The 18269-nt window shown below is 39.3% G+C and overlaps 2 protein-coding genes across 5 annotated transcripts in view; one reads left to right on the top strand and one right to left on the bottom strand.

Annotated features, from left to right (window-relative positions):
* Positions 1 to 1375: 1375 nt before the first annotated feature.
* On the bottom strand, positions 1376 to 10812 carry LOC111270202 (solute carrier family 35 member E1 homolog). 2 transcript variants are annotated; one of them, XM_022850286.2, is made up of 7 exons: positions 10089 to 10812; positions 9169 to 9317; positions 8375 to 8673; positions 5535 to 5823; positions 5075 to 5283; positions 4642 to 4918; positions 1376 to 4426 (listed from the first exon to the last, which is right to left on the bottom strand). In XM_022850286.2, the coding sequence occupies exons 3-7, from the start codon at positions 8408 to 8410 to the stop codon at positions 4116 to 4118; spliced, it is 1122 nt and encodes a 373-aa protein (XP_022706021.1). In that variant the 5' UTR covers positions 8411 to 8673; positions 9169 to 9317; positions 10089 to 10812; the 3' UTR covers positions 1376 to 4115. The 2 variants fall into 2 exon arrangements, with proteins under 2 accessions (XP_022706021.1, XP_086828532.1); XM_086972406.1 differs by lacking the exon at positions 10089 to 10812 and having other exon boundaries at positions 9169 to 9411.
* Positions 10813 to 10890: 78 nt separating this feature from the next.
* The window catches only part of Arf6 (ADP-ribosylation factor 6), a 13990-nt gene continuing 6611 nt past the window's right edge, over positions 10891 to 18269 (top strand). Inside the window, exon 1 of one of the 3 annotated variants that reach the window (XM_022850290.2) lies at positions 10891 to 11916. The gene's annotated coding sequence lies outside the window, so the exon portion shown is untranslated. Of the gene's footprint in view, positions 11917 to 13830; positions 13913 to 14085; positions 14224 to 18269 lie in introns of those variants that run through there. The other 2 variants (XM_022850292.1, XM_022850293.2) reach the window with 2 other exon arrangements.

The following is an 18269-nucleotide window of genomic DNA, read 5'->3' as shown; positions in this document are numbered from 1 at the left end:
TGAACATTTCGTGCACACATGGATATCATAGCGTATTTTATTGCACTATAACAATGTTCTGAAAGGAATCCATGGATCTTAAAAGTTGTTTGACCAAAAATCTTTGATTTTATTGCTGTTGTACGAGGTACTGTCAATGTGCACTGTGTTTGATACGTTCGACCAAAAAACTTTTGGGCGGTATTTCTTCGAGATGGTATTCTAGGACGACTTCTGCTATGTTCTCATTTGGTGGTTCTAACTTGCGATGACGAAAACTTTTTTTGGACGACCATACATTCCGTCAGCTATAATATGAATAGTCAATCATTTTAATTTGATGCAGAATTATACACGATAGAATGCAGTCAGATTTATTTTAATTATGTCTCTTCTTTCCCCTAAGATAGTGTGAACCTTCCCGGGTCTTTCCTGCCCGCACATAACAAAAATAAAGAAAAACTAATTGTGATGTTTTTGAGCCTCCTAAAGGCCTTCCTGGCAGGCAGCGCTGTGGTACAAAGAAAACGAAACTTTTGCTATTGTGTTGTCCTGAATGGAGGGAGCGCTGGCTTTTTCTATTTTATAAAGTGCAGCTGGTCTTACCTCTGCTTTATCAAAAACAATACCTGTGGATTTGTTAAGCAGCTACTTTGTGGTCCTTCAGTTCCTCATATCCTTCAACTAAGCAAAGAACTGATAAAACTTATGATCACAAAATTAACCTAATCTTAAAAGCTGGAGTTAATGGGTCTGGGTCTCCTATTTGATGAGTGAGAAACAGTTATTTACAAGAGACCAATGCCCGGTGAAGCTTCGTTTAAAATGCCCCACGGCGTTAATTGGGTATTTAACGCCTGAGAGTTAGGTATATTAGTCATTGGTACTTTTCAAAAACCACGGATAATATAGAAGGTAGCCAATTATAAATCCCCACCTCAATTTTCCTTATCGCTTCAGCTTTTAACATGAACATATGTGATATTATGGATACTTTAGCCGGTGCCAATTTTGTTATTAGAACAAAAATCTGCTTACGTGCATATAAAAGATAAAAAGCGACTTAAGTGACGTTAGCGCTGGATCCGTCTCAATTACCTTACTGAGAATCAATTAATATCAAAAGCAGCTTCTCCCCTGACCGCGCCTTAATAATAAACTCTTTGCTATTGTTTTTTCAAACGTAAAATTGCTTGGCAAAATTAAATATATCTATGTGCGTTATGCAATATGAGCCAGCAAGCCACGTAAAACGCGAAGTAAGCTGCACTAACTTTATGCGAAAACGGAATTAAATAAGCTGAAATTAGGTACCTAAAAATACGTTTAGAGATGCTATAATGAATCCTTGTAGCTCACATGTAACTAGTGATAATCCAACGAGGGCGACAGGGTGTTAAAAAGATAGAAAAAAATAGCCATTTATTGACATTAGTGTAAAAACTATCACAGTTAGGCAAATAGTTACCGTAACAGTGGTTTGTCTGTATGGTTATGTAACGTTCTACGGATTATTGAGGCTTTCATAGATAGAGATTGTTCGGAAAATTGTTAGTAACGAAGAGGAACCTGCGAACACTACTCATTGCCCTCTTTTAATGACTGCGAGGATTTGCATTTACTCGCCTGCTAAGAACAAAGTGCTCATCATTTTCCTTACATGCGAAACGACGCTTGCATTACGTTTTACTTCTTTTGGTTTGATTTTCGCTTCCTAATAAGTCTCTCTCCATGCAACAATTTCGTAGCCAGCTACAGTGTATGTTGAGTAATACATTCCACGGCGCAATCGTTTGCTACTACTCACTTAAATCGTGATTTCTTACATTTTAATCAACTAAATGAGTATGCGAAGCTTTGAAAAAATATGCTTTACCCAGCTACAGGAATGATGTAGGCCTTCGAAAAAAATTCACGTAAATCATACACCGCGTAGTATGGACCTTAATAACTGAAATACGAACTGTTTTCATTACTATAAAAATTAGAAGCAGTAATAGAAATAACTTCATTGAACCGCTAAACTGAGAAAATCTGCTCAACGAGATATCGCTCATAAAAAAAAAATATTTGTTCTAATTTCATCTGTAAAGTATTTTAGGATAGTCGTATGCTCTTCATATGCTCGTATTTAGACCTCCTACATTTGTGAAAAAAATAAGGACAAAATAGTAGCCAACGTGTTTTTGTCCAGTAATATATTTTTCTCACATGCATGTAGTCAAGTAAATTAAAATAGGTTTACGACTAGTTTTAAAATTCAGAGAATGCAACACTATCCCTTCTTATCTAGAGCGATTTAAAGAATGCAAGCAAATCAAATTTGACATTACTATAAGAATTATATAGTTGTTGTTGTTGTACTTATTCATCCCTTATCTGGAATGTCAAGAACTCCGCAAAAACAGATTTCCTTTGATCATAGGTATTAGAGGGACTTCTGGAACTGGGGTTGATTCACTGACAATAGTAGAATAATAGTTACTCGTTTTCGAGGTAATCCTACTTCCTTTAGGTTAGCTCGAACCGATTTAATATGTTCCACCAATACATTGTTTCCCTCATCGCACCCATAAACAGCCATCATCGATTCGTCTTCGTATAATAACACACGCATAATGCGCACATTCACACGATAACTTTGCTAGAGCTCGCAAGTATTGGCATTTGCTCGATTATGTCGCTATTTCTTCACAACAATGCACTATTTAAGAACTTCCTTTACACCTGTGGTATTATCCTATATTTAGCTGATGTGTTCACTGGGTCATGCATTGAAAAACATCGCGTAAATCTCCAGATTTAAGCAGCATGAATCATGTGCGCACGCATCTGTTGTGGTTATTCGTATGGTTTGTTCCTCTTAGAGTTGTTTATATGAACATCGTTCTTATATATATATATATATATATATATATATATATATTACTATAAATACGCACATTCCTGCTAGTTTCCCTTAGTGCAGTTACGGTTTTCACTAATCGCTTTTCGTCTGTTTAGCCCAGTTTTTGGTTTTCATCTCTATTCATTGTACGCACGTAACTACCTGATTCTCATAAAACCGCATCAGAAAATCAGTAGGCCTTCTAGTCGATAGGTAAGAGTGGACGTCATTATATTGCACCACTCCATCTATATAAGATAATATTGTCATTACGTTACATTATTATAACACCGTATATAAAAGAATAAATATAAATCGTTTTTTTGCACTTCGTTGGAAATGTAGTAGCACCCCGGTAAAAAAAGTGCTTCTCCAAGATCAACAAACAACATACGTCCAGCCACAAATATATATATATATATATATATATGAGATACTCGTATTCACATTGCTATGCTGTGTTACAGAACCACGCTATTTCTGCAGTAGGTATCGAGTTCTCAATGGAACGTAGCTGGCTTCATCATGCTTATAATTTGATCGTGATAAATCAAAAGTCGTAGTGTGATTTTGATTGAAAATTTACTGTATTTTAAATAAAATCAGTTTATTGTCTCAAATGAAACAGTGTCCAGCAATATGAGCCTGAAAACACCACTCCAGTTTAAGATATGCGAAACAATTCAGGATAGAAAAATTACACAACCAATACTATTATAAATGCAATCTCCACCCACTCGCTCGCTTATTCATCGATACATTCATCCTTTAATTACACTCACACATCCTTTCGCGTCCTATCTACCCCAAATTTCCTCAAACTACGACGGAGGACCGTCGTTTTTCTCGCTATTCGTGACAACTCGATGGTCATTCGAATCTGTTGTAGCCTGCTCGTTGTGCCTTATGCCAGGAACAACAAAGAAAAAAGATAGGATATTCAGTAGGCAAATTACCAGAAAAACTCTTGCTAGCTCATCGGATATTGTTGTCGTTTCGTGTTTTCACTTACCTCCATCACGGAGTCGATCACTGACTATACGCGCGATGCGCGAATCACATTATTCTGGCGCACCTTTGTACAGCACAGTTTCAAAATAAACCTTATAAAGAACCTTACCTTTATAGCAATAACACTGGCGAATACAAACATGCGTAGCTCGCCGAATATAATACAGGTGATTAAGGGAGTTCTACAACAACAAAAAGACAAACGCTAAAAAACATGGTCCTCTGTTGAAGTCTAGTGTCAGCTGTGTACAAGCGGTATGTACTGTGTGTTGTTATTAGAGAACACATGTTCGAACAGAATGTTATTTGCCGGCTTTGATATGACGAAACCGTTCATGGGTTGAGGCAGAGTTGCTCCGGCCTTAGACCCATCCAGGTTGACAATGGAGCCTGCCGGTCCGGTGACCATCTGGTGATGAGTTGGCAGGTCTTTACTTCGCTGAGCGTCCTGCTTGGCCTTATTATATAGTAGAACCCCAAAAATCGCAAGGGTCATGCCGAACACGTTGGCCGCCGTCACCGGGTTGTGTAGCATCAACAGGGAAAAACCTGTGTTGACAGACACCGTCATACAACACGGATAGTTACAATATAGCAACCATTAATAAAAATGAAAAGCATTACTCTGACATTCGTTATACTAATGCTTTTGTTGCGTTACTTTTAAAGATACTGCCAAATAATACTGGATACACAGAAGCTAAACCTGTGCATCTTTATGGACACAAAAAATGAGCAACATTTTAAGTAAATTCAATGCTCACTGATTATGCAGATACGTTTAGCCGCGTTACAGACAGAGTAGGTAAGAGGTGACAACATGTTGAGCATCGTGAAGGCAACTAGGTTCTGCGCAAAATTCAGGAGACCGTCAACAAAAAGCAAAATTATTGTGATGAAATCTGTGTGCCGAGTGAGCTCTCGATTCCGGACGAGTCGAGGCGCGTCAAACGCTAACCATATGGGTAAACAGGCTAACAATGCGAAACGCGCTAAAATGTGTAAAAGGCGCAAATGGTGAACTCCGCTTTCGCGCATCACCTGCAAAATGACATACAAATGACAAAGGACCAATAACTGCCGTAAATTGAAACATTCTTTAAAGCTTAACAATGCTTACAAGTTTTATTCATATTATTATTAATCTACACGTATTTACTTGTCTATAATAATATCAGAATATAGTAACGAGCATACCTTCTTCGTGTAGATATTCTGAAGCGCGAACACAATCGTCGAGCTGAGAGCAGCGATAAGACCAAGCATGTCAAATGAGATCTCGGTCACGGTAGCAATAATCACTCCGGAGATGATAGGTAGAAGCGATAAATACACGGGTAATGTTTGTTTTTGTCCTAGTATGATCCTTGAGAGGATCACCGTAAAGAGGGGCATCGTTGCCTTAACTAGATCACCACCAGTAACAGTTAAGAACAAAAATATATACCATATTTTATCAGAAAAGTGGTAACAAAATAAAGAACTCATAAGATGGTCCATATACTTAACGCAACTTAAATACTTGACCACACACAGTTTCGTAACTGTGGAAAAAATGTATTCCTGGATAACCTATTGAAAATCATGATATATAAACAAAAAGCCATTATAATTGTTACATATTGCTCACAGTTAGAATCTGATATTCTCAACTAACCTGTATGAGCGTACGAAACGGGCACCTTCCAAAGACTCACATGAGACGTGAGGGATGTGAAGAATTTCCCAAGTACCAACGGCAATATGCACTTGAACCAAGTCGACCAGTCCATCTCCAGTTGTGGTCGAACACCGCTAAGTGCTAATACGGGCCCTGAATATAGCGCGATTGAGCCCAGGTGAACGATAGTAACTGTCAGAGGAAATGGCATATTAGTCAAAACGACCTTGCCGATCACGTTGTTTGTCGATGAAATCGAATACCACACGCAGCACAACAGTATCACCTGGTTAAAATCAAAGGTTCGAAATAATAAAAATACCGTTATAAAGTCGTCAATAATGTTTCATGTACCAATAACGTCGGCTTTATTTAAACATACGCATATTTAAAAAATGCCAAATTTATTTAAGTAATATATTAAGTGGAACATTAGCAGGGAAAAGCGCTTTACAGCTGTCTAGTTGCAATGCAAATAAGCCTAAAAATATAATAAAAAAAGACAGTCAACTGCTCATCTTTTCTACATGATCCAAAAGGTTGGTAATGAATGGCCGTCTTAGTAAAAAAGAAAAACCCGTAGACATTAAGCCATTTTCCTTTTGAAACAGCTATCCAAGGCTTGACGTCTACGAAAACCGCTGAAACCAAAAAAAATTAAGTTCGTTTTAACGCTTATACGATTATAGCCTAGTGTAGTGACAAAGATTCTTTAACACTACGTTCATGTTTCACTGCATTTGTTGCAGTTTCTTCAAACTAAAGAAAGAAGCGGAAAGGAGAGGACGCTTTGTAACGCGTTGTGTCAATTTAAAATACCTGAAGCAACCACAATATAGCTTTCAATTTTAGGAAGTACATCTGCTACCGATGAAAGAAATCATAAAATTAGAAAAATCTAGGTATAATATATAAAGATGGCAAACCTACTTTATGTTGTTTATATTTTTAATAACGAATTGGAATTAAGTAAGTACGTTGCCCATATGTATATGCAACCAGCCACGTTTCCGTAGACTCTCCTTTGGTTTATACTCTCAACGTGCAGGAAGTGCAGTATATGTTTGCAAGTAAGGGCTTCGCGTTCAAAAACTCATACTGAAATAAGACTGATTTTAACGTCTATACAAATAAGCCTTCTAAGTCCCATGTTCTGTCCCACAGAGGGTGATAAATGCATTTCTAGAAAAATAAAATATTTAAGTACATGTGCTCATCTGTGTAAAATCAAATAAAAGCTTATTCACCACATACTGTTCAATTAACTGCTCTCTCTAGAGTATACATTTTGATGCGTCGCGTGGGCAGAAGAACTACACTTGTTCAATAAAATTGGACTCTAACTACTTTTATTCCATTTCAAATTGAGTTGACCAAATGTTGAGCAAATGAGATGACCAAAGCGTCTGCAGTTCAGTCCTTTACTAAACAAGACAGAAGCCTGAATTATTTTGATATTATTTACTAATGGTATTCGATTGTAAAATTAATATTTGTTGATTCTTTTACTCACGACTTAGCCTCATTCGGGCACAGTGCAAACAGTAATGTTCACTTCTGTCCCACAAATAAGACAGAAATACTTTAATAAATATCGCACTTACCCCATACCAATCGATGTTAATAAAGAAACCTATTTATTTATATAAATATCATGTTTAATGTCCCTTCTTTAATTAATCTTGTTTGTTGTTGATTCTACCACAAATATGTTACTTGGGTTTAACATTTTCGCATTCAGGCCTATAAGGAGCCTACAGTATTAAAAACTCAAATATTGAACCTTTTGGAAATTCCGCAGGACAATAGGTCAAGTACTTATATTCGCCAGAACAAATTAATCCCTCATTGAGAGACGAAATAATAAATAATTATTGCATTTTCTTGTATAATGAAAATTTCACCCCCTGTAAATTTTTAAAATGTGATTTCTTAATTTCTTTTATTTAATGGTTATTTTCACCATCAGCACTTTTGTCATATTATTATATCTACTATTTGACAACAACTCTACGACTTTATTCGTAATTTTTGTAAAACAAATCCTAATCTCTGATGCACACATCTTTTTCAAGGACTGGGCTATAATTGATTAAAAATGTTCTAACGAAATTCGAAAGAACCATACCAATAAAAGAGCAAAGAAGCTGATTTCTCTCTTTATAGAAATGTAGTGCTCGATGCTCACAGTTTACAGTACAATAAGCTGATTGCAATGGTAATTCCAGCAATAACAACCAGCTACTCAAACCGGTTCTACAAAGTGATCCTGTGTATCAATTAATTAACTATTAATCCTATGTTATCACTTTAGTAAAATTTGTGATTCGCTGTCACGCGCCACTTTTATAAGGACCACATTTCTAACAAACAGTACTATGCCTTGTAAGAAAGCACCTGATCCTCCGGTTCTTATAGTTTTGCCTTACTTCCAAACAACTTCTTTACACTGCTCAAACAATAGAAACAGATGGTTGGCAAAAACGTCCGACCCCATTTCCATATTTTCAACTCTTTGGATTGCTGTTGCAACCGAAACTGGCGTTCCTTAGCTCACACGTATCCATGAAAGCCTCCTAAATTCGATTAAATTTTCGGTTTAGAAACGTGTTCATCTTAAAATTCGAGGCACATCTTCCCAGAAATTCATCACGCCTGTGATTCTCAGCTGAGCGCGTCTCAAAGCTACTAATTGAAGCAGGGATGTCTTGTACCCTCCGAAATGCCCACTGCACCAGCATAATTACTTAAGGAGCAGATAGAAGGGTATCTATTTATCCTCATTCTGAGCAGATGTTCGAACTGTCATTTTGTCTGCCGTTTTTCACTATACGCACCTTTAGGCTGGCTCGGTGTTGGCGGGAGAACTTCATGGTCTCCCGTGCCGGTGAGGTCTATTAGATGAACATAGCGGGACGATTATCATTTGCCATCTTGGATGACATCCAGAACGAATGCCACGTCCGGAATCCGACCAGCCAACCTTCTTCGGTGCACCACTGTTATCCGCCAATGTGAACGAGCAGAGCTTATTGTCCAATTGTTCACGGAACGGGGTGTTTACGGATATAGCCATATTTCAGCATACAGTTCCACCTACAGACATATTTGCACCTAATGAAGTACATCTAAGGCTCTGGAAAATAGTATTGAGTGCACAGCAAATCAAAACAGTCCCAAAAATAATATTAAGTTCAGTTTGATATTTAAAATAGACTCAAGCTGTCGTCGTAAAAGTCGGAAGTCTCTGAACTTTCCGACCAAATGTTCTCTGCCAAAATCAGCTGATGAGACCTTCCAGAGTTCCCATTTTAAACACACCTTAAAAAGTATGACAGTATAGTGACATACATTTTGACGCGACAAAAGTAATTAGGTAAAACTATTCATTTTCGTATATGATTTTATAGAAAATCTGCTATAGGATATATACTTGCACTGCTCTATACACTCCAAGAAATAAGCATACGATTATTGACACGCTTTGAAAAGGATACACTATAAATCATTTGTTTTTGCACGCAGATACAGTAATAAATACCGCTTTTGTCGTACAGTTGAGTGTTTACATTAAGTTAATCGTGTCATAAAATTTTACTATGAGAATACAGTTACGCAATGTAACACTCACCGTCATTTGCTGACGCATTCGATTATATGCACAGATATAATTAATGGACGCCTGTGCCTAGTGCAGTGTTTCCATAAGGGCGGTCATTTGCTACCCTCCTCCGGGCTTTTTTCATATGTATTTCCCCATAAACACGGTTCAGCTCGACTCTGAAGATTAAAATGTATCATTATTGTTTGCTATCGTTTGCTATGAAGGGCGCAGGCATGTTTTTCAAGCGGACGACTCGTACTAAACTCTGTGCACCAGTCACCTGAATTTCGTCCCGCTAGTGCATCCAGAATTTGCCCAGTTTCTCACTGAATCTTTAAACAGTCTTTAAGCGACCTCCGTTTGAGCTGCCGCGGATTACCTTCTCCCTAATAATTACGTTGTGTTCTGCTACTTCGGTAATGGATCAGCAAGCTGGACACAAGTGCCGGCAACGGCGAAAGCCTTCTCGTATCCGTTATAACAGCCGCTTTTCAGCGGGCCGCAACGCCAGCGGCAGTGATGGCGCGAACTTAATCATAACATTAATTACTAATTCGAATAAGAAATGCATTACTAAGTTTGATAACAGTCATGCAATCACATATATTAGAAACTCTCTTCCGTCTGTGCTATTATTAGCTACTACAATGGTCGTTCTCTATCTTTTGTCGCCGTGTGGAATTAGCGGCGGAAGCAATAGCTCTCTGCTCGGCCGAATTTGCCTTCGCGACTGGGATTAGGAATTGGCACTGCCAATTTTTCGCAGCTCTCTTCCACTTACGGCTGTCACTTTCAACTAAAGCTAAATGTTCCAAGTTTTATACTTGATACCGCCGTTAGGCATTCCATCAAACGGCTGGCTTCCAGCTATAAACGAAATGTGTCTACGTCCGGATTCGAACTCGGACCACCACGTGTCCCTCAGGTTTAGCACCCAAATACGTTACCTTAGAAATCAGTCGAACATAGTCATTTTACATATGATTATTGTTGTTTTTGCTGTTGTATTTCAGTTACTGCTGCCGCTAACGGATCCTTCGCTGCCTTGTCTTAGGCCTACCAGAGCGACAGTAGTGATCTTTGCTTGGTTCGTACGAAATTGAAACTTTGCCTCTTGAAATCTGGCCGTTGTTAGCTGGTTGGCTGGCTGTCTTCTGCTGAGCCGTGACGGTGAGTTGTCGTATCTCAATCTAGTGGGCTGTCCATGGCTGTCGGTCCTTTCCTGTCTGCCTGGCTGTGTCTAGGTGTTTTCACTGCCGTGTCGGTGTTGAATATGGCGATATGATCTGCTGCTGCTGTCGATGCAGTTTGTATATCTCGGCTGCTACTACTGCCGTACTGCTATTATTGTTAGCAACACCGCTGTGTGTGCAGTAGTGACTGTAGCAGTGATCGCCGTCGCCGTTCTCGAGTGAGTAGCACAAGTAGTGGCAGTAGTCTTTGTCGTGAATGAACTGTGGCGCTGCTGTTTGTTTCTAGGGTCTGCGGCGGCCCTAAAAGAAGAAACGTCGGAAAAGCTAAGGGGAAATCTGCTAATCGTCTACTAGAACGACTTATTTCTGCATTCGCTGCTTCTGCTAATGCCGAAACTCAGTCGAGTAGCCTCTCCTTCGGTTTGCCGCCTGCCCGTTTAACCCGTTTCATTTGACTTTGGCGGTCGCCTGTCTCGATTCTCGATACTGCGGCCGGCGTTGTTGTCGTCCTTGCCGTCGTTACGGGCGGGCGGGCGAGCGGGCGGGCGGGCGGGCAGGCAGGACGGTGGAACAACGTCTGAATAACAACTGACAGCTTAGCAAGCCAGCGAGCAGCAGGCTGTGTTTGCTCTTGTCTTGTATTCTGCTGTTCTGGCCGTGAGTAACGGCGGCGCGACGGTGAGGCGGCAGTGGCGATCGTCATAGAATCGAACAGCATAACATAATCACTGTTCTGGCAATAGCTGACCGAGCGACGGCTGACTTCGTTCTCTAGGTGATTTCCGGTCGTCATTGGTTACTACCACTCGGAGTGTTCGTGAGTGCCTGTGTGCGTGTGCCTTTTCGGCTGCCTTTTACTCAACAGCGGGCGGTTGACACTTTTGGTGACCAATATCACTAACGCTGTATGCTACTGCAATACTATTAATCAGCTAATCTATCTTTAAGAATCAGTACGGAATAGTAACGCGACAAATGAATTATGTAAGGCAATCTGGTACGCCGTGATAGATATTCCATCAATGCTATTGAGCCAATATGAGTATTTTGGAGTATAACCGGTTTGTGCCTTTCCGCTTGTTGTGCTGCTGTTAATCGTACGGTACAGCGGTTCGTGCTGGTCAGTTGTCTACCGGTGGTTGAAGTGAGCATCGCTATCCAATTAGGCAATTTTACTTGTTAGTGATTTCGTGTTTGTTGTTTCCGCCGTGCAGAGCGTCACTTTAGTTCCAGCGAAGCAGCACCTTAAAGACAACAAACGAAACAGAAATCGTCAGACGCCACTAGTGTTATCATTCCTGTCATCGACGCCGTCTGTTCTTTATCGTCGAAGTGTTTGATCTAATTACCGGGGCTTTGTTCAGCCATTGTCTAGCTTCATCTTGGTATGTTAGCTTCGATTGGCAGTCTATAGGACGGCGTGACCTCCTGTGCTAAGGTGCCACTCAGCTCTGCCTTCGTAACAAGCTGTGCATACTGCTACGAAGAAAAACAGCTTGACATCAGTGTGGCTAGGTGTCTACTTCTCTGTGCTGTTGTGTCTTTATGTGAGTGTGTTCATCAATCGTCTTCAACTCAAAAGGTTCGTACTTTAAATCAAACGATTTCAGTAGTTGACATTGTCAGATCGACTAATACCAGCCGTAGGGAGAGCTACGTAGTTGTCTAGGCAAGTTTTTTTTGTCTTTATCATTAGTTGTACCCCTTTTTGTGTGAGCCTATTCCTGTCATATTTTAAGTGTATTAACAGCGGGCAATCGCTTCCCGCTGTGGGAGCCACATCGTTTGGAAGTAATACAACAGACGTTATTGAAGAAGAGTTACAGGTGGGGATCAATCGCTGAAACACCGTCGCTGGGTAATAATCTACATACGACTATCCTGTGTGTTGTCTCGCCTTCTTCAATTCGAATGTAGTAGGCTTTGACAGTCTCTGTCATAAATGTAAGCAGTAAAAGGCAGGAAAGGACCTTCGAAGGCAGACCGAATCAGGCGGTGTGAAGACTGCGCTTACTGGCGCTGCTTGCCGCTTTCTGCTTCTCGGATGAAGAAACACCTGCTCTCCGTGGACACCGCCTCAGTCAGCCATAAAAGTAGTGGCAGTGGTGGCTAAAACGCGCCATCAGTATAAGGTAGCCCGTGTGCTTGGATCGTCGGATCCTGAGAGCTGGTCACATCGGATATGGTTCAGTCAGATCTGGTTATGGCTTGACTTTGTTCCATTATAAATTATATTTAAGACTGTGGGGCACAACTAGAGTTTATACATTATCGGGCGGCGTTGAAGAACGTGCCGTCGATGAATTAGTGGCTTCTTATTGTTGCTGAGCCATATCCTATACGCGGTGCTGCCATAAGACGTTCTGCTTATAGACACGCAACCGACGAACTTAAACTATATCGTTCCGATATTACTAATTAAATCAAAAGGATCAGCCTTCAGCATTGCCAAGTGTCGAATGCGTCATACAGTTTCTATCTTAAATGACGAGCGGGCATGTATGTGTATGCGGCTTGGTTAGCCAATGAGATATGTTACTGAGCAAAAACAACGATGTCTTCTGTTTAGTCTGATAACTGTTCTATTTATTCCTTTACACGCGTGCCGACTAAGAACGGATAACATACCGAGCAGGCGTAATCGGATGCATACAAGCATCTGATGCTTTCAGTGGTAGCAGATATTGTTTTGAACACTAATTTGCCTACGAAGTACAGCAATACTTATTATCAGTTCGTATTTTAGTCTGTTTTTGTTTCGCCATGCATCTAGAACTAGCTCTCACTATCCGGCGAATTACTCCAAGGGTCTGTCGATCAATGGAGGTACCAAATGAAGTAGCTATTCATTTTTTGTCACAAAATTGTCTGAATATAATTTATTTTCAATCCTTATGAGAAATTTTCATCATCAAAGAAACACATCTGTGAGGAACCACAAGCTGGCACAAGCCAAACCATCGTTTAGCTGCTAATGCCAGGATGATTCATTCACTCGAATTGCATTCAGTCCAAATCTACATGTTGGGTACCATGTCGTCTCCTTCATGGGTGCGCCATTCGTCTATATCTGTAATGTTTAACGTACAATCGATGGTGGTAGAGCAGTGCGACGTTACCGAACACCCGACATCAACGCGAAAAAACCCCGTCCGCGTTCGAACAGAAGTTAATGTTTTTGTTAGGGCACCAATACGCCTGTCTCCTTGTTGTGTCGATTGATCTGTGGAGGAGGACCTAACGTAGGCCGCTGCAGCTATGGCGCTTGATGGCAACAGTTGTCATCGGGTGATATTAGCGCCATGTTTGCGTTTGGCGTCGTGTGTGTTCAAAGCTCTGAATCGACTTTACTTCGCCGCTGCTATTCAGCGAGACACCCCATTATTCTCGGGAACCTTAAGACAACGATGCAAATCTTTTCTACGGTGCCATAACTTTTCGTCTCAAAACGCTCCAGTTGTCCGTCCCGTATTACTGCGGTCTTTTTTGTTGGGTGGAGTAACGGCGTTGAGCAGCTTCTGCTGGGACAAATCCCACGCGAAAACAGTATCGCCTAGGGGGTAGAGAATATGATAAAGGTAGTTATCATTAAATGAACAGAATTGTGTTTGTGTATCCACATCGCCAGCTGTGACCATACCATATGTAGGAGTGAAATGCGTACTTATGTAATAAATACCGTTTCCATTGTGGAAGACGATGGCGTAAGCAAGAACGTTATAAAGGCCGAATAATTATTCCCAGTTTAGAAGGGCAACCGGTTTCAATTTATGCCAAAGGTAATGGAAAGACCTCTTCTTTTGGACTACCCGCATGGTCATGTTTTCACATTACCATCGGCGTGAAGTAAATTTTACTTCTACAATTTGTTTGGAAGATGACTAACATGGTAAGGGTCATTCTCTTGATAACGAAGCAGACAACCTATCGAAGTCTTAAATATTATTGTGTTCTTTCTGATTACCCGAATTTACTGTTTCGCAAACGATTTTATCTATACGGTGCGGCTCGATATTCTCTGAAATTGATTTTTAAGTTTTGAATTTTGGGTTCATTTGATTTTCACGTGTACTTTTATAGGGCTTACTACAGTATTTACATTGCCCATATAGATCAAACGCATGAGTTGAACTGTAATCCATAGCAGTAATTTGTACGGCTGCACCCTGTTTGCGCTGCATTGCGGAGTGAAAGGTTATAAAAAATGACTTGATTTCGATAGACAGCATTTATTTCTATCCAGTTCAAATTCGCTTTATGCTTAATCCGAAAGTAAATTCTTCGTCAGTGCACTATAAATTTAAAACAAGCCCATAGATGCATGTTTTTGGACAACAGGATTGCAAATAAGTTGTTCTAAACCCAATATAACTCAAATTTGTAACTATTTATAGATGAGTAATTGTCCTATTTGTTCACTGAAAAAGGCATATGTTCAATTGATAGCGTGTTTTACTTGCAACAAAATAGCACAACAAAAATCAGTGTTATTAGAAATGTATTTTCCCAAAAATTCGCCATCTGGTTGTTGATAATATCATTCACAATTCAGAATGGTTGAAGATTTTGTCAGGTGTCTTACGTAATTAAAACCGCATTTTGGTAGCTTAAATTTAAGTTTATCACAAATTGATATCGATCAAACAGACGTCTTATTGGGCACATATTCACTCGTCATACTAGAACAAACATTACGCGTACATTGTAATTTTTCTCTATCTATATATATCGAAATCCAATTCGAAAGTATAGTTCGGTCCGCTTGGATGCTATACTACGCATAAGATAAAAAGCAGACACAGTTCACATGGCATGTAGGGGGCATTAGTAGTCCGAATTAATCGCACCATGTCCTTTTAGGCTCACGTTTAGTTGTAACGAGTGAGCAAAGCAGTTTGTGTTCAACTTACACTTGATAAAACTAAATAAACATGAGATGAAAAGTTTAGGTCGCTCCAGTTGGTCTGATTCAGGCTTGCAGTAGATTCGATCAATTAATTCGTGCTGAGTTCGCAAGCCGATCAGCTCGCTCGTTTCACCTGACAATACTCGTTTTCCATGGCATAATGTCAGCCTAATAAACACTAGCTGACATTAAAGAGAAAGCGTTACCTTTACCTATCTAGTATTGCCATTTCCAAACGCTCGAAATACGGTAAAGCGAACGTAAGTGAGTAAAACCGAGACTAAATATAATCAAATCACTATATATAACGATATTAAGGTACAATATTCTGAGGAGTTATTTCTATATCGGTCATACATTCAATTTGACGGATCACCGATGTTGGCCAAGATAGCTATAATAGGGAGGACAAAATATAGGTGGCGTTTCAAACAGGAACATCGTCACGTGATACCGATTACGGTTATTGCTTTGCCGTAACTACAAGCATAAGGATATTTTTCGTGTTCTACGTACGGTACGGCCGCTAAGCGTTACTGGCTAAACGCTAAATTGGCTTCCAGCGCTAACCGAAACGTGTCAGTGCTTAGATTCGAACCTAGACCACAATGTGTTCCACTGTTCAGCATGCAAACACGTTACCCGCTGCGCGATATACAGTATCTCAATGTTTTATATAGTTAGAAATTGGTTGTTGAAATTGTGCCATAAAATCGCGCGCATTCAGGCACAGACAGCATAAAACTGCCGTTCTGGATAAGAAAAAAAGAAATTTCTATTCGAACCCGGCAGTATTATGTATCCGTCAGGTGATAGTAGTATATAGAATAAGCGTTCCATTGGGAAGTTCATTTTTTGACGTTAGATGTCCTGAATAATTGCGAATTCCATTTACACGTACTCGCCGCTTACTGGCATTTATATATAATTCTTTAAAACAGAAATCTAATTCGAAAGTCTGCTCACTCCGATAATAAAAGAGGAAACTGCAGTTTTCCCATATTTCATTGTCAGAACTTCGTATGCGGCATTGTTTACTGCTCACAGGTAGTTGACTTATTTGCCATATCCGGTTTGAAGTCAGGTACATCTAAGGCGCTCTTATGTTAACGAATCACGCATATTATGCCTAAATACGACTGTTTCGATATGAGTGAGAGTGATAACGGCTTGTGTTATGCTTGCTATTTGTCGTAGAAATGTTACGCAACTCGGGATTAACTTACTGTAAAAAGATTTTGTTATACTGGTAGTAACATGGCCAGTTGCAGGTTGTTTCGATCATGATCCGTTAGCCCTAATTGTAATCTAACATGTATCTGTGGCTGCACATCAATGCATTCTTTGACCGTTGACAATCGGCTTTCTTTCTTAACGTTGTTCAATAGAAGACGCCTTGCAGAGCAACAAGTGTTAACCGCAATATATGTCAGTGCTTTTCGTATCCGAAAACTAATGGCTATAATGGTTCAACAACACAACGATGCAACAACAACACGATGTTTACAATACTGTCACCGCGGTTGTGATTCTGTTGAATAAACCGGGATAGTGTTCATAAATCACCACTACAAACCAAAGTATTTACCTGCTCTTGAAATTTCGATTATAAACATATTTTATTGAAGCTATAGGAATTAGCTTGGATTGAAGTCTTACTTTAAAAAACTTAGTTTATCATAAGTAACAACTTATGCTCAGAAGCACTAGAATTCCTATATCACAATGAGTCCACACAAGCAAGTTACCTTCTTCGTTAGAGTTTCGCTCAGATTTTGGTTTTGTCTTGAGTCATTGCTTTTGTTAAAGAGTGTGCGCAATACTATCCATTTCCATTCTATTCATGTCGAATGGCTTGAAGATGACAACGATTTCCATATATTCTATTTTTGCAAAAAATCCTTTATTAATCGGTTTTCTTGTTGAGGTATTTTAAGATGTCAAACATTACAGTTAAAATATGTCTAATTTTTTCAAAAAATTTAATTCTTGTTATTTCTATACTTGAATTATTTTTCAATAATATATTGTAGTGGGGCATGACGCTATTTCGAATAATTGTACTGCTTTGAGTAGAATTAGGTAGATTTTATAGGATAAGGTTTTCAAAGTACAACAATAACACAGCAACCAAAAAATATCCGTGTTGATTCTTAACTATTGATCGTATCATCTAGAGCGAAGCTTCTTCTAAGCTACTATTCGAGCGTGGAGTTGACCACTCTACTCTACTCTAGCCAAAGATTAGTTATATAAATGGCTATTACCGAAGCAGTACCGGCTCGCTGTAGTCAATTATTGGAACACGCATTCACTGAACTGCGCTATTAGCATAAAACCTGGGTTTCCTGAATCTTATAGGAAATATTTATATATTATATATAGTCATAAATATAAATATATAAAGTCAATAACAAATAAATTATAAGGTAGTTCAATGTAAATGTATGAAACTCTGGCCAGTGAGTACAATATTTGTCTCACTGAAATATTTACCCATTTGCTGATGATTTTGTACTTCATCCGGATGTATCTCAAACGTGGAAGTGTTGCTTTCGCTAGGATTCGACCAATGCCATAAGTAAAGGAATATTACGCAGTACTTGAAAAATCTAGAGATAAGCAACAAAAATATTTAAAGTAGCAGAATTGCTACGTCGATCTTTCACAAAATAGCTCAGATAGTGAGTACATGCCTCTTTAGCAACCATTGTACACGTCCGGAAAAAATGCGATTCTACTAACTAAACAACCTTCAGCTCCTCATCGTAAAATACTGCTACCCTTTATAGCAGTTGTAGATTTTATTTGCGTCAAAAAAGTAAATGGTGCACCAGATATAGTAGAACAAAGCTCATCATAACATCAGTTACCATTTCTGTAGTACACAACCCTTCTCGGTTCGGAGACTGCCGCCCTCAACGAGGAACATTTGCCTTTCTCAGAAGTCAACGTCACACTTTGTGGGCAAGTTAATCCAGTATGATATATATATATAAAAAAAAATAAAATAAAAAAAAGTTACATAT

This window comes from Varroa jacobsoni, unplaced genomic scaffold (assembly GCF_002532875.2).
Source record: "Varroa jacobsoni isolate VJ856 unplaced genomic scaffold, vjacob_1.0 scaffold_1455, whole genome shotgun sequence".
Classification (NCBI taxonomy): Eukaryota; Metazoa; Arthropoda; class Arachnida; order Mesostigmata; family Varroidae; genus Varroa; species Varroa jacobsoni.
Note: the sequence above shows the minus strand (reverse complement) of the source record. Positions and strands in the feature narration are given on the sequence as shown.

Coding starts and splice junctions, on each gene's coding strand:
- LOC111270202 (XM_022850286.2), bottom strand. CDS start 8,410: ATGAAGTTCTCCCGCCAACACCGAGCCAGCCTAAAG. Junction 5,824..8,374: donor AACACCGAGCCAGCCTAAAG/GTGCGTATAGTG, acceptor GATTTTAACCAG/GTGATACTGTTGTGCTGCGT. Junction 4,427..4,641: donor TAAACGTATCTGCATAATCA/GTGAGCATTGAA, acceptor CTGTCAACACAG/GTTTTTCCCTGTTGATGCTA.